Source organism: Drosophila serrata, unplaced genomic scaffold (genome assembly GCF_035046125.1).
Source record: "Drosophila serrata isolate PLE 108 unplaced genomic scaffold, ASM3504612v1 contig_184, whole genome shotgun sequence".
NCBI classification, from domain to species: Eukaryota; Metazoa; Arthropoda; class Insecta; order Diptera; family Drosophilidae; genus Drosophila; species Drosophila serrata.
This window is the reverse complement of record NW_028257082.1, coordinates 1,456,147-1,477,493: the sequence shown is the minus strand read 5'-3', so window position 1 is coordinate 1,477,493 and position 21,347 is coordinate 1,456,147. Positions and strand designations below refer to the sequence as shown.

General features: G+C 45.9%; 1 protein-coding gene across 8 annotated transcripts; it reads left to right on the top strand.

The window, feature by feature from the left end:
• The first annotated feature begins 1,284 nt into the window (after positions 1 to 1,284).
• On the top strand, positions 1,285 to 20,641 carry Obsc (Obscurin). 8 transcript variants are annotated; one of them, XM_020962593.2, is made up of 37 exons: positions 1,285 to 1,769; positions 2,744 to 2,865; positions 2,957 to 3,088; positions 3,156 to 3,326; positions 3,379 to 3,544; positions 4,829 to 4,921; positions 5,068 to 6,388; positions 7,829 to 8,158; positions 8,222 to 8,378; positions 8,442 to 8,527; positions 8,593 to 8,728; positions 8,788 to 8,972; positions 9,034 to 9,594; positions 9,830 to 10,690; positions 10,751 to 10,856; positions 10,911 to 11,092; positions 11,277 to 11,351; positions 11,944 to 12,110; positions 12,172 to 12,286; positions 12,348 to 12,956; positions 13,020 to 13,276; positions 13,335 to 13,546; positions 13,607 to 13,746; positions 13,806 to 13,998; positions 14,065 to 15,060; positions 15,122 to 15,423; positions 15,480 to 15,661; positions 15,718 to 15,887; positions 15,947 to 16,087; positions 16,148 to 16,333; positions 16,392 to 16,629; positions 16,698 to 17,279; positions 17,351 to 18,051; positions 18,116 to 18,248; positions 18,318 to 19,969; positions 20,166 to 20,271; positions 20,363 to 20,641. In XM_020962593.2, the coding sequence occupies exons 1-37, from the start codon at positions 1,761 to 1,763 to the stop codon at positions 20,501 to 20,503; spliced, it is 11,916 nt and encodes a 3,971-aa protein (XP_020818252.2). In that variant the 5' UTR covers positions 1,285 to 1,760; the 3' UTR covers positions 20,504 to 20,641. The 8 variants fall into 8 exon arrangements, with proteins under 8 accessions (XP_020818252.2, XP_086684003.1, XP_020818253.2 ...); XM_086827877.1 differs by having other exon boundaries at positions 5,068 to 7,279; XM_020962594.2 differs by lacking the exon at positions 11,277 to 11,351.
• The last annotated feature ends 706 nt before the right edge of the window (positions 20,642 to 21,347 follow it).

Below are 21,347 nucleotides of genomic sequence, written 5' to 3'. Positions count from 1 at the left end.
CTTGATCAGGATCAACAGCCGAGTCGATCTAGCAATGTCCGTCTGTCCGTCTGTCCGTCTGTCCGTCTGTCCGTCTGTCCTTCTGTCCGTCTGTCCGTCTGTCCGTCTGTCCGTCTGTCCGTTTCTACGCAAACTAGTCTCTCAGTTTTGGAGCTATCTGAATGAAACTTTGCAGTTAGCCTTCTATATACTTTCACTCGTATATATGTCGGAACGGGCCGGATCGGACGACTATATCCTATAGCTTCCATAGGAATGATCGGAAAATTTTTACAAAAAAAATTTTAACTTTTTCAGTTTTCAATAGAATTGGCTCAAATTTGAGATATAGCGATCTTACTATACTCTACAATTTTGTATAAAATTTTATGAAAATCGGACTACTATATCATATAGCTCCCATAGGAACGATCGAGAAATTAATACAATTAAATTTATAACTTTTTCAGTTTTCAGCTGATTTTCATCAAATTTGAGGTATAGCCATTTTATATAAGTCTTAAATTTTGTGGCAAATTTCATGAAAATCGGACGACTATAGGTTCTATACTACTATATAGGTTCCATACAAACGATCGTTTGATGTAGAGGAAAAATGCAAATCTGTGACTGTAAAATTGCAAATATAATATGTATAGGTGAATGAAATGAAAGCAGGTATTACTTCATTGTTTTTTAACACAAATATATATAATTAATATTGTATGGATTCCTATTCACAGAAGTTCTATCTGCAAGGGTATATAAACTTCGGCGTGCCGAAGTTAGCTTTCTTTCTTGTTTGCTGGTGGTTTTGGCCAAGAGTTTTCGAAAAGTAACAAAGCTTAAGAGCCAAAAGCTCTTCTCCTCCACTCGCAAGAGTATTTGAAAGAAGAAGCAGATGGTTCTTAACTCTTATAGAGTTAGAGAATTATTTAATTAGATTTCCCAGGCTCAGAAACAGTGAACAACCTGCTCTTAATGTAATACTTTGTAGGAAATATCATCGTCGCCTTTGTATTATTCATACGAATGCCGAATTGCGGCGTTATTTATGAGTCGAGTGACAGGAGGAAATGCACTTGCAAATTAATTATAAAAGTCATTATTTTGCAGAATATAAACATGACGTATAAATAATCCTCTCGCATATGTATATGTATATTTATAATACTCAATTAAATATGTATGCAGGCGCAGACTTGGGTGCCGAAATATATATGCACTCCTGTGACAGCTATAAACTTTTAGAACGTTTGTTTGTATGGTGCCTAAGTAGACGAGAATCTATGCACATCGCTATGCACATTCGGTGGCTGCTTCTTCGAGGTGCATGTGCATTATTTTTAAATTGTGAAACGATTTTTTTCCGAGGGGAGCTTTTGTTGTGATCAGCAAATATCGATCAGTCGTACAGTTGTCGGGATGCAGTTAAAATCATTGGTATCCGCCGCACGCAGTAGCCACTCATTTTCACGCCGCGACGCAAGTTTAAATTTAAATCTATTCCACTTTCGAATGGGCCCTCACAGCCACCTCGGAATAGTAATCGTCATCAACGAGTAGATTATGACAAGAGTGCACTCGAGTGCTCCAACGATCGGTATTTGCCTCCAAACCTGTGCAAATAACTCCGAATAAAATTTAAAAATCACCCCCAGTAATAAGTTATGCAATACATTTTCGAATACGTACAATAGTGCGTACGTTCTCCCATGCAGTGAAGCAGTGTGTGAAGTTTAACCCAGTGATAACGAATATCAATCTACGAGTCAGCAACTATGGATAGCGTAAGTTATGCGTGTCCAAGAAAAAAAAGATAATCAAATCTAGGAACATGTGCCAAAAATTTACTTATTAATACATTTGTGCAGCCGCAATCTATGTACGAAAATACATACGTCAATATATACAGTGAGTGTCCGTTGGCACATCAAGTTAACAATTCAAATTAATTCTGCGATTAAAATATGGAAATATTTGATCATTACATAAATATAATTCAAATATAAAAGTGTCTTCAATGTAATTTTAATGTTGAAAACTTAACAGTTTAATATATTTGTTAAATTAAGTTTCAAATAATATATAAAGTGTTGTCATTGAATCCAAAATTATAAAAAGTGTTATAATTATTGTGAATTTAAATAATAATTATAATTACAATAATATTTAAAATGTATAATTGTAAAAGAGTTAGGGATCAAAGGGGTATTACCTTTGAGTTAAATGTTTCAAGTACTACCAAAACCAACTTAAACCCTTTTAATTCTTCCCAGTCATTCTTCTTAAGCCAAGTGTGAAAAAGTGAAAAAATTAAAAAAATTATACTTTGCATACGTTCCTTGCACCCGTCTTTACTGTGGTCTCGGATCATTGGCCCGAAGTGAAGAACCCTGTCCTGTTCACGGTGCTGATGGGAAGAAATCAGCTGTTTTTGGCCCGCATTAAGCTTTGCGCTCAGTAAAATCGGATGGCGAAATAAATAGATATAGCCGAGAGCCCGCGTGTCTATGTCAACGCAAAATAGACTTTCAGCTAACGAGCTAAATATTGCACACAGGCCACTTTTTGTTTGTGTTCGCCAAGTGTGTGGGTTATGAGAACAAATCGATAAATCTCGTTGCACACTTGATAAATTGCACAAACTTGGGGCAATCGGCTTATGTATATATTCTTTTATGTTGGCGCCCCCCAGAAATGTGGCTCAAAGAAATATATGAAATAAATTCAGCTATATAGAAGGTATCGGTTTCATTAACAGGTCGCTGATATTGTATTCGTGAGCCGGGATTATCAGGCTCAAACGATGGCCACGGACGAGATCAGTGTGTCTCGCGGGGATCTTGTCGAGCTTATAAGTTCGAAGGCGTCTGAAAAGTCAAGGTAACTGCAAAGATTGGTAACGATTTTCTGGTAGAAATTAAAGCCAATTATTATTTGAATTAAATAAGATATAGAACCTATCATCTTTCAGATGCTTTGTTAGAATCTTCGATAGCGGGGACTCCCCCAAAGAGGGCTGGGTGCCAATAGAGATCTTAGAATTTAACCCAACAATGAGTAGCTCCAATGGCAAGGAAAACGGTGATGCGGAATTTAAAAAGCAGTGAGTTAATATTTATTGAAATATTGATTAAGAAAGTCAGCAAGCTGGTTTAATTTCTGCTTTGAAGAACCATTCTCAGGGAGCTGGTTGAAACGGAGGAGGAATTCTCCAGGGACCTTATGCATGTTGTGGAAAAGTATATCAAGGGCATTGATAAGCCGGTGGTGCCGAGGTCTGTGCGCGACAACAAGGATGTTATATTCTGCAATTTCCTGCAAATCGCCGAGTTTCACAATAAGTATGCAGCCGGAAAGTGGCTTAAACCAATATTTAAATACCAAATATTTCAGTGTGCTTAAGGAAGGGCTAAAGTGCTACAGCAACCAACCGAATATGGTGGCCAAGACCTTCCTGCGATTGGAAAGGGACTTCGACAAGCATGTGGTGTACTGTCAAAACGAACCCCTGGCGCAGGACTATCTAAGCTCCAGTCCAGACGCTAAGAAGTACTTCCAAGTAAGTATTCGAGCGTCGAAATACGACCTAAAGTTCATTAGGAACTCGAGCAGACTGTGTTTTTGCCTTCTTTTTCGCCATTTCCTTTTAATTGTTTGTTGAAATCAGGGAAATAATAGAGAGAATAATTTAATTGGTCGGGGAGCAAACCGTTGGAATCGTCTTCAAATATTATGCGTGTGCTATGTGCGAGAATATCCGTTTATTTTTAAAGGCAGACGCTTTTCAATTCTAAAGCTTTTTGCAGTTTTCAGTTGCTTCCGAGTAGTGTTCGCGGTCGTGTCGTGCTAATTATTCATATACGTAACCGTTTCGCTTTAGGTACTTGAAGTTATATTGTCATTATCCTGAATTCTAAACCCCCTTTTGGACAATTATGTTGCTTAAGCGCCTAAGCTCCCCGATTTTAGCTAGTGAATTTATATAGAATATCTCCAACCTACCTCAATGGGACACTGACACTGGATAACTCCAATAAAAAGCTATTTAAATCAGTGTGAAAAAAATCATTTTCCAAATCAATCTGTGTGGAATTGTGACGTGTGTGACGTTTGCCCGTTATGCAACATTTCCGAAATTTTACTGTGCGAGAATATATATGTACATATGTATATTAAAAGATACGCTGATACTTATACGTTTATAAATATATATAGTATGTGAAAATATTTTCTTCAGCCCACATATTCGACCTCACGTCTAAAAGTGTTTAGATATATGTACACACATATATACTGGCAAAAATATTGTAACATTGACTTTAATGAGTCCACTGCTACTCATTCGCTGTGAAATTGGTTCAACAGTGAATATGAATGTGACTATGAACCCGCAGAGAGCATAGAGAGTGAATAAAAATGTATGAGCATGTTGCGAGTGAATCTATCCAAACATTTGAATACTAATATTCGAATATGTATTTAGAAGGCACATATGTATATGTATGTATGTATGTAGCTTTCCAAAGCAAAGTTCGGCCGCATATACAGACCCACACATATCCGTTTTTGCAACAAGTGATAAATTTTTTAAACATCGTTCCAAAAATAACCCCAAACGCGAGAGAGAGCGAGCGAGAAGAAATCGTGTTTTGAATGTATAAGTGAACACAGACTATTCATTAGGGGCTGCCGAAGACTCAAGCGGATGCAGAAAACCACAGAACCAAAATCTGCGACTATCAATAAATAATAATATTATTTCGCTTCCCAATACATTCGAATTTCGAAGACATTCTATTCTAGAGACAGTGCGTGTAACAAGTATTTTGCTTTTGCCTTGCAGGAACTTTCAAAACAGCTGGGAGACGATAAATCTCTTTCAGAACACCTCAAACTTCCCATCCAGCGCATAAACGACTATCAACTTCTGTTCAAGGTTTGCCGACTTTGTGTTTAGTGTTAATCTCTGCCATCTCTCTATAATCACCTTTAGCTAAAAGCTATGTCTAGGCTCTAAGCTAATCACCATCATGCTCAGCTCGCTAAGACTCGCTCGCTAATGTTAATGTTTGTTTTTCGCAGGACTTCATTAAGTACTCGCTAAGCTTGAAAGAGAACGTTAAAGACTTGGACAGGGCCTTAGAGTTAATGCTTAGTGTGCCCAGTAGAGCGTACGACAATAGGTTTCTTTCCAGCATCGAGGGCTGTCGGGGCAACATCTACAAGTTGGGACGCCTGCTCCTCCACGACTGGTGCACCGTCGTCGACAAGGAGGGCAAGGCGCACGATCGCTACTGCTTCCTGTTCAAGTCTCGCATTTTGGTGACCAAGGTCCGGAAGATATCCGACAACAGATCCGTATTTATTTTGCAAAGCATCGTGAAGCTCCCGCTGTGCAACATCGAGCACAAGGCCGACGAGAAGCAAATCCAATTGAGTCTGAAAGCGCCAGACGCCGGCTCCATTTTTCCGCTACACATTAAGCCCCACGGCCCAGAGTCCCATTTGAGTTGGTTCAACGAGATCTCCTCCCACATCAACCAAGACGTCACCTTGCAGGAGCATAATGCCGATGACCTGAAGGTCGATTCATCGCAAATCGCATCCGAAAGTGAGCTCATTCTTCATCTCCCCCAACGGGCCGAGGCCCACGATCCGAATCTTAGTGTCCGACCCTCGGACGTGGCCGAGAACTACTTCCTTAGCAAGGAGACCAAGGAGCGTCTGCAGCTGGAACAGCAAGAGCTGCTGAAGCTAGAGCAGGAAGCCATCGAGTTGTACAAAAAGCAGCAATCTTCAAAGCAAACTTCCACCACACGAACTGAATCGGTACAGATCACCAGCACCCAGGTCAAGTCCAGTTCGGAGGTTCGTAGCCAAACACAGGAGTCCAAAGTGACTGCCAAGTCAGAAGAAACAGCAAAGCCACAGGTCAGAGAGGTACCCGTCAAGGTAGTCTCTCCTCCACCACAAGCTCAGCCCGTGACAGTTGCTCCTCCAGCGCCTCAGCCAGTGCCAGTAGCTTCCCAAGCGGCACAGCCAGTGGCAGTTGCTCCTCCAGTGCCTCAGCCAGTGGCAATTGCTCCTCCAGCGCCTCAGCCAGTTGCTGTTGCTCCTTCTCCTCCTGTAAGGGAAACTACTCCTGTAAAGGAAGCAATTCTTGTCAAGGAAGCGAGTCCGGTGAAGCAAGTGGCACCTCCGCCACAGCCTGAGAAAGCTCCTCCTGTCAAGGAAGAGCCAAAAATAGAACCTCCGCCAGCTTTGCATTCCAAAGAAGCTGCAGCTCCCAAACAACCGGCAGAATCCCGACCAGAATCTGTATCCAAGTCCGAAACAACTGTCATCGAGTTCGCATCTAGTCAGGTCACAGAAGAGTTTTTGGCCACCGAAGAGACCCTAGCTGGTAAGCAGGATGAAGAGTTTACGAGAGACATATCGCCATATGCGGCGATCCCCACGATCCAAGTATACCGTCCCGTAGATAGCGATAACCCAGTGGTAACCACCAAGCACAAGCCCATCGAGCTGAAAGACATTGTTGGCTATAATGAATCCCTGCGGGACAGCGATCCTGCGCCCGGTGGGGCATCGGGATCGGGATCGCAGGGTCGGCAGGGATACAGTGCTAACATAACCGACCACGCTTCATTAACCATTTGGAATAACCGACTAGCTAATATCGCTAATGACCGAAATGGGGTTAACCAGCACCTGCAGCAGTCTGGCCCCCCGCCGCCGCCCATTCCGCCCAATTTCACGCGCATGCCCGGCTTCTTCCAGCCGCTTCCCCTAATCGCTTATGAGACCACCATTGAGATCCTAATAGTTAAGGCACGACCACCCTCGCCGCCACCCCCGCCGCCGCCGACCATTAAACGCTTGCTAATCCATAACGAGAGCTTGGAGCAGAAGACGCAGAACTTTTTCGAGGGCATCTACGATGCGTCCACCTCGGACACGTCGCTGCGGAATGCCAAGCAGAAGATTCGCAGCATCAAGACCACGGTGCTGAAGTCAAAGGACTCCACTAATTACGCCCAAGACACTGTACAGAAGGCCAAGGCCCGCGACTTCTTGCACATTTTCACCCCGCCCGTTAAGAAGCGACCCATTTACGAGATCGTTGAGGAGCCCGTTAATATATATGAGATTGAAGGCGAATATACTGAGTCAATTGCTGACGATTTCAGAGAGCGGGAGCCAAGTGCCGATTTTGAAGCCAGGGGCCAAAGCGTCGGTGGTATGGATGATTATTATTCTGGCTACTCACTGACTTCCAAACGTCGCTATGAAAGTAAGTTGCCCCAACAAGTTATGTCGACGTTGGGTTCTGACCATCCCACGTCGGATGGTCCATGTTAAATGTTAGTTAATCTCAATGTCTCTGTGGGATGTGGTTACTGTTCAGTTCAGTCGTTACTGCCAACGAGCTCGACTCAACTTCAGCGTAAATAAATTAAAAAAGACTCCGTGTAAGCGAAGTGCTTGTCTCTTCTGTCACCTGTATCACGTCTATATCATGTTCACATATATATGTTTATGTTGAGTTTATCGTAAATAACTGTGTTTAGAGTATATAAATTTCAGTGCTTACATACACAATCTTTTCTTTACAATTAACTATCTATCTGTGTGTATTCCTCTGTTTTCCTACATTGAAACCTATTATATTCCAATCCTTGCCATATCCTTGTTCAGATTGTTTCGGCCTGTTTAGAAAGTCTCTCTAGATAGAGATTTTCGAGAGAACCCGTCATTAAAAATACTATTTTTAAGATATCTAAATATAAACAAAACTAACTTTACTTTTACCCTGTTCGAATCCCGCTCGCCCTCCGTGAAGCCTCTAGCAGGACGCGGGACTACGATCGGGGAACATCCTACGACAGCACCGCCGAGCGATCGCAGTATGGAATAAGCTCTCGACGGGATCGCAGCTCCATTGACAAGGTCGAAGCCCGTTCGTCCCTCTTGGCCACCGGCCGTACAGAGAGCCGTGCCGCAAGCCGCGCCGCCAGTCGTGCCGAAAGCCGTGCGGAAAGCCGTGCCTCCTACTCGGTGGCTGAATCGCGTGCCGGTATCCGGTCTTCGTCTCAACTCCTTGAGGATCGACCCCTGCGTTCCGTAGAGAAGCCCGTGGTTGTAAAGATGCTGAAGAGCGTGCAAGTGGATCGTAAGTATATATATAAGTATGTAGATAAAGAGTGAGTAAGCGGTACTACATTATTGTTTTTAGCTGGAGAGACGGCTCACTTTGAGATCCAATTCAAGGATCAGCCCGGCCTTGTCACCTGGCTGAAGGACAACAAGCCTCTGGAGGACCGTTTGGCTGATCGTATTACCCAGACCGCTGCTCCGATGAATTCATACCGCTTGGACATAAAGAACTGCACGTAGGTGGCTTTCGACTTTACATCCTTACGGAGTTAAAAATATTTCTTTGGATTTTATTTCAGTGAGAGCGATGCAGGAACTTACACCATTCGGGCCCAGTCTGCTTCCGAGACAACAACTGTTTCGGCTCAGCTTGCCGTGGGCCAAGGTGAGCACTCTCAGCTAATCGAGGTTATCTTGTAGACTAAATTTGCTTTACTTTTTACCATTCAGCACCAGGACATGACGAGACGAAAACTAACACGGAGCCGGCCTTCCTGGTTAGCCTGAAGGACGCCGAAATGATCGAGAACACTCTCTTCCGTTTCATGATCAAGATTATTGGCGATCCCAAGCCCAGGGTGAAATTGTGGGTTGCAAATAGAGTCTATCTAAGGATAAATATCATCCTTCTCTAATTTCTTGCAGCTACAAAGATGAGAAGGAGATACTTGAGGTCAACGATCGGATTCAAATTATCCGAGACAAGGACTACCTGGGCTTCTATGAGCTGGTCATTGCCGATGTCCAAAAGTCCGACAGTGGAAAATACTCGTGCAAGGCCACCAACAAGTTTGGTGAAGCCAATTGCGAGGCTGTGGCCACAACAGTGGGTAAGTTGATAAATAATTTAAAGAAGAACAAAAAATGTATGAAATAACATATGCATTGCAGAGGACAAGAATCCGTTTGGGGCACTCAGCGGACAGATTCTTCCGGCCGGTGAGAAGCCAGTCTTCCAATGGAAGCGAAACGGCGAGGAGTTTGATCCGGAGGAACGCTTCAAGGTGCTTTTCGGCGAGGACGAGGACTCTCTGGCTCTGGTCTTCCAGCACGTGAAGCCCGAGGATGCTGGTATCTACACCTGCGTTGCTCAAACCTCCACCGGAAACATCTCGTGCAGTGCCGAGCTCTCGGTTCAGGGCGCCATTCAGACACTGAACCGGGAGCCCGAGAAGCCCACCCTGGTGATCGAGCACCGCGAGGCGAACGCCAGCATCGGCGGCTCGGCTATTCTGGAGCTGCAATGCAAGGGCTTCCCCAAGCCGGCGGTGCAGTGGAAGCACGACGGTGAGGTCATCCAGGTGGACGATAGGCACAAGTTCATGTACGAGGATGAGGAGAGCATGTCGCTGGTCATCAAGAATGTCGACACCGCCGATGCCGGAGAGTACACCATTGAGGCTATAAATGAGCTAGGCCAGGACGAGTCTACCATTAACCTGGTGGTGAAAGGTATTTTTATAATTTACTGAGATAATTTACTTTAATTCTATAAGCACAAAAAGACACTAGCTTTAGGTTGTTTTATAATTTCAAAGTAAATATTTGCAGAGTGAATGTTTCTACAAAATAGTTACTGATGAATGAGCATGGCTCTCTGCAGGAACACCATTTATTGTAAAGGACTACAAGTTCTTTAGGCACTGTTGAATAAATTAAATAATTTAAATATATATCCCTTTTAAAGCTCCTCCGAAGATCAAGAAGATTACGGACATTACTTGCTCGGCCGGGGAGACCATCAAAATGGAAATTGAAGTGGAGGGCTTCCCACAGCCCACTGTCCAGGTCACCAACAATGGCAAGGATGTGACCGCCGAGAGCAACGTAAAGATCTCCTCGACCTCCATTGGCAAGAGCCTCGAGAAGGTCGTTGTGGAGGTGAAGGAGATCAAACTGTCGCAGGCGGGCAACTACTCCATCAAGGCCACCAACGATCTCAGTCAGACCTCGGAGTACTGGAGCTGCACGGTCAAGTCAAAGCCAGTGATTGTGAAGCACTTTGAGAGCGAGTACATTCACGGCGAGAAGGAGACCGTGCAGATGACGGTGCGCATCGATGCGTATCCGGAGGCCAAGCTGATCTGGTACCACGACGAGACCGAGATTAAGGTGACCGAGTCGAAGTACACCGTCAGCAGCGATGGCAACGCCTACACTCTCAAGATTACCGGAGCAACGCGGGTGGATGCCGGCAAGTACACCGTTAAAGCCACCAATGAGCATGGATCCGCCACCAGCACCACCGATTTATTGATCAAGTGCACTCCGGAGTTCACGCAGAAGCTGAAGAACATCACGGTAGCCGAGGGCGACTCCAATGTGGAGCTAGTGGTCGGCGTGGATGCCTATCCGCGTCCCCATGCCAAGTGGTACATTGATGGCATCGAAATCGATGAGAAGCGGAATGACTTCCGTCACGTGGAGGAGGGCAACAACTATAAGCTTATCCTTAACAAGGTGGCCACCAATCAGCAAGGAAACTACACTTGCAAGATAATGAATGACTACGGAAAGCTGGAGGATAGCTGTGTGGTTACCGTCAACTGTAAGTGATTCAAGATATTCCCTTAAAATGGCAGTTGGTTTATTTATAATTAAATTAAAGGTAAGCCCAAGGTTAAGCGGGGTCTGAAGAACATCGAGGTTCAGGAGGGCAAGTCTTTCACTCTGGAGGTCGAAGTGTACAGCGAACCGGAAGCTAAAATCAAATGGTAAGCTAAAGGAGCCTCACAAATACTTTAATAGTTAACATTTCTCTGGAACAGGTTCAAGGATGGCCATGAAATCTATGAAGATGCTCGCATTAAGATCTCTCGGGACACTCAGCGCATTGAGAATTACTATCTTACACTGAATCTGGCCAGAACCGAGGATGCGGGCACTTATGAGATGAAGGCAACCAACTTCATTGGCGAGACGACCTCAACCTGCAAGGTTGCTGTGCTAAGTAAGTACATATTTAGCGTCAGGCCTCAGCCTTATAGAGTTGGGTTTGGATAGGACCTCAGAAGCGAGTATGGGCAGGATATCCCACAAATAATTTGTATTCTACTAATTACCACCTACAAGAATCCTTCTTGAGTCTCATTTAATATATAATCTCCCATCTATGATACCAAATTTTGATTCAGCGAGCGACTCGGTGTCTGTGGGACAGACCGTGACAAAAACTATGATTGCGACGACCGAAGAACCTGAAGAAGGGGGTAAACCAAAACCATTTTCAATGCATCAATTAAGCAATATAATAAACATAACTATAAATACTTGGAAAATGCAAGAAAGAATGAGATCGAAACGAAATAATTCTAAATATAAGCCCCATAATGTATAAGTATTAACCATGAACATTTCACAAATTATATTTCATCATGTACATATCAAAAACATATCTCTCACTTTTAATACACATTAACAAAAATTGTACAGAAAAACCTAATCAAAAACTCAATTATTAACCAAGTGTAATGAGCTCGCTCGGGTATTTGGAATGCGAATTGTGTCAATGGAATGGGTCTTGAAATTATTATCATAATATTGCGTAAATTTATAAATCGACTTTAAATTTACGCAGGCAAGTGTTTCAAAATAGCAAGTACGATAATTGGATAAGACATCAAGGGATCTAAGTGATTTCAGCATCTTGTAAAAAGTGAAGTGTTAAGGTTAAGTGCTGCCGAACTGCCGGAACTAACCCCACGAATGATAAATATGCACTCTGTACAGAAATCTAATGGTTAACCTTAAGGACATCTCCTGGCCAGGCAAAGGACACACTAACACCATCTTGTCTTATAGCTATTCCGGAAATCGTGCACGTAGATGTCTTCCAGCAGCACAGCTACGAGAGCGTGCCGCTGAAGTACGAAGTTATAGCCACGGGTATTCCCAAACCCGAAGCTATATGGTATCACGATGGGAAACCTATTACAGCCGACAAACATACGGCAATCAGTGTTGATGGGGTTCGTGTTCTCAAACTATGGTCATACGAATTAAATCTAAAATTTCTAATATCGTGTGTAGGATCATTATAAACTGGAGGTGGAATCTCTGGATCTGGTGGATGCTGGAGAATATAAGGTTGTCATACAGAACAAGTGTGGCGAGAAGTCGCATCAGGGAGATCTCTCTTTGTCGGGTCAGTGAATCTCAAGAAAGTGTGTTATTATATATTATAAACTATTTATTCTTTACCATAGGTATTGCCGAGTATCGCAAGCCCATCCTGACATCTGGTCCTGGACTGAAGGACATCAAGGTCAACAAGGGCGATAAGGTCTCCGAGCCAGTTGTGTTTACCGCCGATCCTGCTCCAGAAATTGTTTTGCTCAAGGACGGCCAGCCCGTTAAGGAGACCAACAACCTGAAGCTGAAGGTGGAGAAGAAGGACATTGAGAATGGCCTGGTTCAGTATACGTGCACTCTAAACATCCTGGAGGCTGACATCAAGGATTCTGGACGCTATGAACTGAAGGTGAAGAATAAGTTTGGAGAGCTGGCCACGAGTGGCTGGATCGATGTGCTGGCCAAGCCAGAGATCTCTGGACTGGATGACCGCAAGTGCCTGCCGGGCGACACCATTTGTTTTGAGGCTCTTGTCCAGGCCAATCCGAAACCCAAGGTATCCTGGACCCGTGGCAACGAGAATTTGTGCAACAACGAGAACTGTGAGGTCATCGCCGACGTCGATGCCGACAAGTACCGCCTGGTTTTCCAGGCCGTCTCTCCCTCCGAGGATGGCAAGTACACAATCACGGCCGTCAACAGCGAGGGAAGGTCCACGGTGGACTTCAATCTGGCTGTGCTTGGTGGGTATATCCCTTACCCAAAGCAAATATTAGTAGTTCTAATCGTAATTTGAATATCCGCAGTGGAGAAGCCCACTTTCATTGTGCAGCCCGAGAGCCAGAGCATCCACGACTTTAGGCCAGTCTCCACCAAGGTTCTGGTTCATGGCGTTCCAATGCCAACTATCGAGTGGCTTAAGGATGACAAGCCTATCAACTACGAGGCGGTGAATAAGCCAGGCAAGGACAAGCTGTACAGCAAGGAGGATACCAAGAAAGGAACCGACCAAATCGAGAGCGTGTTTGATATCAAGACATTCAGGGAAAACGATGTTGGGGCGGTAAGTTTACGATTGGGTCTTTAAATGAACAGTTTTCAATTGCATCACTTTTCGCCAGTACACATGTGTGGCTACCAATGAAATTGGAGTGACCAAAGCACCCTTCAAGCTGGGACTACTGGCCCTCGCACCCAGCTTTGTGAAGAAGCTGGACAATGCTCTGGACGTGCTGCAGGGTGAGCCCCTTGTCCTGGAATGCTGTGTCGACGGAAGTCCTCTGCCCACTGTTCAGTGGCTGAAGGACGGGGATGAGGTTAAGCCAAGCGAGAGGTGAGTATTTTGGAAAAGTTTACTGCACGTGTAAAACTTATGCTGTATCCTGATTTTCAGTGTAAAATTATCCACAAGCCCCAATGGCCTGGTCAAGCTGGAAATCAACAATTGCCAGCCCAACGATTCGGGCGCTTACAAGCTGATTATTTCCAATCCTCATGGCGAGAAAGTGGCCTTGTGCGCCGTCGCTGTCAAGCGTAAGCCCATTAAATTTGTACATTTTTAAATTATATCTAAGAAAACCATTTCCATGCAGCCGAGGAGATGCAACCCAAGTTCCTCAAGCCAATCACCGGCCAAACTGTCGTGGTGGGCGAGCCCCTAAAGCTGGAGGCTCAGGTCACCGGCTTCCCAGCCCCAGAGGTCAAGTGGTACAAGGACGGAATGCTGCTGCGTCCAAGTCCGGAAATTAACTTTATCAACAGCCCCAATGGTCAGATCGGTTTGATGTAAGTACGCCTTATTATTTGGAAAATATGGGGAATGTTAAATCTTTCATCTTTCTTCAAATGCAGCATTGATGAGGCTCAGCCTCAGGATGCTGGAGTCTACAAGTGCTTGATTGCCAACAAGGGTGGCGAGATCGAGGGTGTGTCCAAGGTGGAGATTGTGCCCAAGGAGTCGAAGCCGGCATTTGTGGCCGAGCTGCAGGATGCCTCCAGTATCGAAGGCTTCCCCGTCAAAATGGACGTCAAAGTGGTTGGATTCCCTCAGCCTAAACTGCAATGGTTCCACAATGGGCACGAAATCAAGCCCGACCAGGGCCACATTTCGATTGTGGAGAATCCGGACAAGAGCACGAGCCTGATCATTGAGAAGACTGTTCCTGGTGACTCCGGATTGTACGAAGTTATTGCCCAAAATCCCGAGGGATCGACAGCCTCCAAAGCGAAGCTCTATGTGGCTCCCAAGGCCGATGAAACTGCCGCCGAGGAGGCACCTCAATTTGTGTCTGCCCTGCGTGATGTAAATGCCGACGAGGGCCAGGAGCTGGTGCTGTCCGCTCCATTCATTGCCAACCCGATGCCCGAGGTTATTTGGACCAAGGATGGCGTTACTCTAACTCCCAACGAGCGCCTGCTGATGACTTGCGATGGCAAGCACATTGGACTGACCATTAAGCCGGCTGAGGCTGCAGATTCCGGCAACTACTCCTGCCTCCTGGCCAATCCTCTCGGTGAGGACTCGTCCGCCTGCAACGCTAATGTCCGCAAGGTCTACAAGCCGCCGGTGTTCACACAAAAGATTTCCGACCAGCAACAGGTATTTGGCAACAATGCCAAGATTCCGGTGACTGTCTCCGGAGTTCCATATCCGGAGCTGGTGTGGTACTTCCAGGATAAGCCCATTCCCACCAAGTCTGACAAGTATAGCATCAAGAACGATGGTGATCATCACATGCTGATTGTCAACAACTGCGGGAAAGATGACCAAGGTGTCTACAAGTGCATTGCCAGCAACAGGGAGGGCAAGGACATCACCCAAGGACGCCTCGATATCGTTAATGAGATGTAAGAGAGACCAAAACCCCACTTCCGCTTGATCCTCTCTTAATCAATTTCTCCCTTACAGTAAAAAGCACTCTCGCTCGGAGCCTCCAGTATTTCTCAAGAAGATCGGCGACTGTGATATCTATGAGGGCATGGTGGCCAAGTTCACGGCTTGCGCCACGGGATATCCGGAACCCGAGGTGGAATGGTTCAAGAACGACCAGAAACTGTTCCCCTCGGACCGCTTCCTCATCGACATCGAGCCCAATGGCCTGCTCAGGCTGACCATTAAAAATGTTACCGAATACGATGTGGGCCGCTATTCCTGCCGCATTTTCAATCCCTACGGCGATGACATCTGCCATGCCGAGCTCTTTTACGATTGTAGGTTCTTTAAAACTATTTTCGAGAACTCTTCTAATTTATTTATACGGACGCAGCTCTGGACAGCCAGCAAAAGCCGTTGGAGGACCAGTATACCGACTTCAAGAAATACAAGAAGTCTGGTGCTCCTCCACCGCTCTCGGAGGGTCCAATTATTTCTCGTATGACGGATCGTGGCCTGCTCCTGTCATGGAATCCATCGGTGCCATTGACTCCACGTTATCCCATCACCTACCAAGTTAGTTATCAAACAAGATTCAATAATGGAAGAATAATAAAATGACTAAATTCCAGATCGAAATGATGGATCTGCCCGAGGGCGATTGGCGCACTTTGAGAACTGGAGTACGGAGCTGTGCCTGCGATATCCGCAATCTGGAGCCCTTCAGGGACTACAGATTTAGGGTGCGAGTAGAAAATAAGTTTGGTGTTAGCGATCCCAGTCCCTACACGCAAACTTACAGGTGGGAAGAATGAAATCATGTCCCATATCCATATGTAAAATGTATTCTGTATGTTGCAGGCAAAAACTGGTGCCGGATCCACCGAAAACCTACACATACCTGCCACCAGGCACAGATTTCAGGCCAGAGACTTCGCCCTATTTCCCCAAGGACTTTGATATCGAGAGGCCTCCTCATGATGGCCTAGCTCAGGCTCCTCAGTAAAAATAATTGTAATGTTTGTTCGTTTTCCTGTATTCAATATTGGTTTTATCCAACAGATTCCTGTTGCGCGAAAATGACATTAGCTATGGAGTTAAGGAGCACAACACAGAGCTGATGTGGTTCGTCTACGGCTACCCCAAGCCAAAGATGACTTATTACTTTGATGACATGCTCATCGAGTCGGGTGGCAGGTTTGATCAGAGTTACACCCGAAATGGCCAGGCCACGCTCTTCATAAACAAGTGAGTTTTAAACATATCATTTAAAATTATATTTACTGATTTATATTTTTACCTACAGAATGCTGGATCGCGACGTTGGTTGGTATGAAGCTGTGGCCACCAACGAACATGGCGAGGCCAGGCAACGCGTGAGGCTGGAGATTGCTGAGCATCCTCGTTTCCTGAAGCGACCGGATGAGACCTTCATCATGGCCCGCAAGAATGGCAGGATCGAAGCCAAGTTGGTGGGCATTCCGTTGCCGGAAGTGCATTGGTTCAAGGACTGGAAGCCCATTGCCGACTCTTCTCGCATCAAGGTGAGCTTGAAAGCTATATATTAATGCCATATATAAATGTAACCACAAATTAAATCAATCTTCTTTAGATAAGCTCCTATGACCCGGATATTTATGTGCTGTCGATTCACGACTCCATCATCAAAGATGGTGGACTGTACTCCATCAGTGCCAGGAATATTGCTGGCTCCATTAGCACCTCGGTGACGGTGCACATTGAGGAGAACGAGGATCAGTATATCTACAAGACCTATGGCAGACATCCGTATGTGCGCTCCAAGCAACTGCGCTACCAGGACAAATACGACATTGGCGACGAGCTGGGCCGCGGAACCCAGGGCATCACCTATCACGCCGTGGAGCGAGCCACTGGCGACAACTACGCCGCCAAGATTATGTACGGCCGGCCAGAGCTGCGTCCATTCATGCTCAACGAGCTGGAGATGATGAACATGTTCAATCACAAGAACTTGATCCGTCCATACGACGCCTACGACACCGATCGCAGCGTGACTCTGATCATGGAGCTGGCTGCCGGTGGCGAGCTGGTGAGGGATAATCTGCTCAGGCGTGACTACTACACGGAGCGCGACATCGCCCACTATATCCGGCAGACACTGTGGGGTCTGGAGCACATGCACGAAATGGGAGTGGGTCACATGGGACTTACGGTGAGAAACTGAAAAGTAATAATGCCCTGGGATCTAATCTAATGGTAATTTCCTATTGTATATTATCACAGATCAAGGATCTTCTGATCTCCGTGGTTGGTGGTGATTACATCAAGGTGTCTGACTTTGGTTTGTCAAGGAAAATCAACAGGCATAACCTTTCCACCTTGGACTATGGCATGCCTGAGTTTGTCTCACCCGAGGTCGTGAACAAGGAGGGCGTCAACTTCTCGCACGATATGTGGACTGTGGGCCTGATCACCTACGTCCTGCTGGGCGGTCACAATCCCTTCCTGGGCATCGATGACAGGGAAACCCTGACAAAGATTCGCGAAGGTCGCTGGGACTTTAAGGACGAGATTTGGACTCACATCTCGGACGATGGTCGTGACTTCATCAGCCGGCTGCTGCTCTACAGTCCCGAGGAACGTATGGATGTTAAGACTGCTCTGAAGCATCCATGGTTCTTCATGCTGGATCGCCAGGTGTACGATCATGACTACCAGATCAACACCGATCGCCTGAGAAACTACTACGACCACTTCAGGGACTGGTATGCCAATGCCTCCTGCAAGAATTACTTCCGCAGGCGCCGCCTCAGCGGTTGCTTCCAGCATCCATCCAAGATGGTCTATCCCCCGGGACACGTTTACACGCCCGAGAACACCCCAGAGCCGCTGCCGGAGCCAAGGAAGCGGGCAAAGCGCGAGGAAGTCGTTTCAAAATACTTGCATCCCGATTACGAGCTGGGCCTGATTCAATCGGAGAGCCAGTAAGTTTTATTTATGCCAAGAGCCTTTGGAAGGGGTGACCATTGCTTCACATTATCATTTCAGCTACCAATATGGCCCCGATACGTATCTTCTGCAACTGCGAGATGTCAACTTCCCTGTCAGATTGCGTGAGTACATGAAGGTGGCTCATCGACGATCCCCTTCATTTGCCTTGAACGATTCCGTGGATTGGTCTGTGAGTATTCATAGCACAAAATGGAAAGTAAATCAGGAATAAACATGGAATTTATCTCTCTTCGTGTAGCTGCCCGTGATCCGCGAGAGACGTCGTTTCACCGACATTATGGACGAGGAGATCGATGACGAGCGCACCCGCAGCCGCATCAGCATGTATGCGGCCAACGATTCGTATTCCATCCGTCGCCTGCGCACGGAGCTGGGTCCCCGTCTGGATGAGTACACCGAGGCCGATGCCATGATCGAGACCCAGCGGGAGGGCTACCCACCGTTCTTCCGCGAGAAGCCACAGACGATTGCCATAACCGAGAACCAGCCCAGCCACATCCACTGCTTCGCTGTGGGTGATCCCAAGCCGTGTGTGCAGTGGTTCAAGAACGACATGGTGCTGTCCGAGAGCAAGAGGATAAAGATTTCGGTGGACGAGGATGGCCGTTCCATCCTGCGCTTCGAGCCAGCCCTGCACTTCGATGTGGGAGTGTACAAGGTAGTGGCCAGGAACAAGGTGGGCCAGACTGTGGCCCGCTGCCGCATCGTGGTGGCCACTCTGCCCGATGCCCCCGACTCGCCGGAAATATCCGCCAACAGCGGATCCGAGATTCTACTCCGCTGGAAGCAGCCCCGTGACGATGGCCACTCCACAGTGCTGTGCTACAGCCTGCAGTACAAGTTGAGCAACTGCGATGCCTGGACCACGGTGGCGGACAACATCGACCACGAGTTCTACTTGCTGCATGACCTGCAGCCGAACACCAGCTACCAGTTCCGACTGGCCTCCAAGAACCGCATCGGCTGGAGCGAGATGGGCATACCCGTGTCTGCGTCCACGTCGGGAGCTGATGCCCCCAAGATCCATATCACCAAGGCCATGAAGCATTTACAGCAGCTCACAGAGAACGGGCACGAGGTGGTGCCAGAGGAGGAGCGCGTGCACACCGACTACCATTGTGAGCGCGAGCCGCCAAACTGGGTGACCGACTCCTCTGTCAGCGACAAGTACAGCTTCATCTCGGAGATCGCCCGTGGTGAGTTTAGCACCATTGTCAAGGGCATCCAGAAGTCCACCGACACCGTCGTGGTGGCCAAGATCCTGGAGGTGACCGACGAAAATGAGGACAACGTGGTGGCCGAGTTCGACAACTTCAAGACTCTGCGCCACGAACGCATCCCGGCGCTGTTCAGCGCCTACAAGCCCCTGAACGTGCCCATTGCCATCTTTGTGATGGAGAAGCTCCAGGGTGCCGATGTGCTCACCTACTTCAGCAGCCGGCACGAGTACTCCGAGCAGATGGTGGCCACCGTGATTACCCAGCTGCTGGATGCCCTGCAATATCTACACTGGCGCGGATACTGCCACCTCAACATCCAGCCCGACAACGTGGTGATGGCCTCGGTGCGCTCCATTCAGGTGAAGCTGGTCGATTTCGGATCGGCCAAGAAGGTCAACAAGCTGGGCGTTAAGGTTACGCCATGCGGATCTCTGGACTTCCAGCCGCCCGAGATGATCAACGATGAGCCAATATTCCCGCAGAGTGACATCTGGTCGGTGGGTGCCCTTACCTACTTGCTCCTGTCCGGATGCAGTGCATTCCGCGGTGCCGATGAGTACGAGACCAAGCAGAACATCTCCTTTGTGCGCTACAGATTCGAGAATCTGTTCAAGGAAGTCACTCCCGAGGCCACCAGATTCATTATGCTTCTTTTCAAGCGCCATCCCACGTGAGTAAATTAGTTTAAATTTTTTTTTCCCAATTTACAAAAAGCCTAGGGAGCCTAGTGCTAATAATATTTATGGGGTCACATAATATAATAAAATCTAGTCAGTCACATATGTTTACAATAATATGGAACAGGGTCAAATTTAGTTTATAACCATAACCATAACATATGTTAACACATTTGATATATGTTTTAGAAAACGACCATACACCGAAGATTGCTTGGAGCACAGGTGGCTCATGTCGTCCGACTACATGGTTAGGAAGCGCGAACGTGCCATCTTCTTGGGCAGCCGTCTAAAGGTAATAAATAAAAAGTCTTTCTCTTAGAAGAGACAACACAATAAAAACATGTTTTCATGACGTGATGATTTCTTTATGTGACCACCACCAGACGTTCTGCGATGAATACCATGACCTAAAGAATGCCACGGCCACATCATCCAAGGTCCTGAACACGGTCGCCGGCGGACCAACACCTACTCAACTACTTCGATCGAACAGCATCCAGGAGGAATTGCTCACAACATTTTAGTCAATTAGTAGCGAAGTGGTAGTGTTAAGCAAACAAATGTTGTTTTTATTTCTTGTATATATGGAATATAAATAATTATACACAACATCTAAAATTCTATATATATCAAATATATATTATCTGGTTAATGAAACGAAATAATCGAATTTGATATACCTATTTTTATTTATATGCCGATGTGGGGATGTAGTTGTTGACAGCTCAGCTCTGACACACCCACACCAACTTCCACGCCTCCGCCCGATACGATCAATAAAATGTGAACGACCTTCAGGGACTCTGCCAAGGCTAAAAATAATCACTCTTATTCAGGTGTTTATAAAAAGAAAATGATTGCTGTAAGGCATTTTTCGAGTGACCAAAGTGAGCACTCTGAGCTGTCGGAAACTATCAAGATAAGCAATCAACAAATCCCAAGTAGCTGGCTACTGGTAGGCAAGACATTAAGCGAACTTTCCTTATTTTAACGTATATAAAGATGAGGGCTAAATTATGGGACTAATGTGGCGTTAAGTTAGTTTAAGAAAATAATTAAAGTAAGAGGATAATTCAAGAGGAAAGTTTTATAATACAGTCGTCTGACTTTGATTAAAATCGACTTTTCTACCATTATATCTTTGCAGGATATTATAATAAATTATATACATATTATATATTATATTATAATATTATTCCTTGATCAGCATCAATCGCCGAAATAATAATAATACAATTTTGTAATGGTATTAAATAGCTTTCTCTCCTGCTCTCTCCCTCTCTCTCTGTGTATCTAAAAATTTCGGTATGTGTATCTGTGTATCTGTATATCTGTGTATCTCTAGAGATATCTCTTTCCCTATACCTC

Excerpts from the sequence above, each read along its gene's own strand:
- Obsc (XM_086827877.1), top strand. Across the intron at positions 13,999-14,064 it reads AATGGTCAGATCGGTTTGAT|CATTGATGAGGCTCAGCCTC; the intron begins GTAAGTACGCCT and ends CTTCAAATGCAG. Across the intron at positions 15,061-15,121 it reads CTCGATATCGTTAATGAGAT|TAAAAAGCACTCTCGCTCGG; the intron begins GTAAGAGAGACC and ends TCTCCCTTACAG.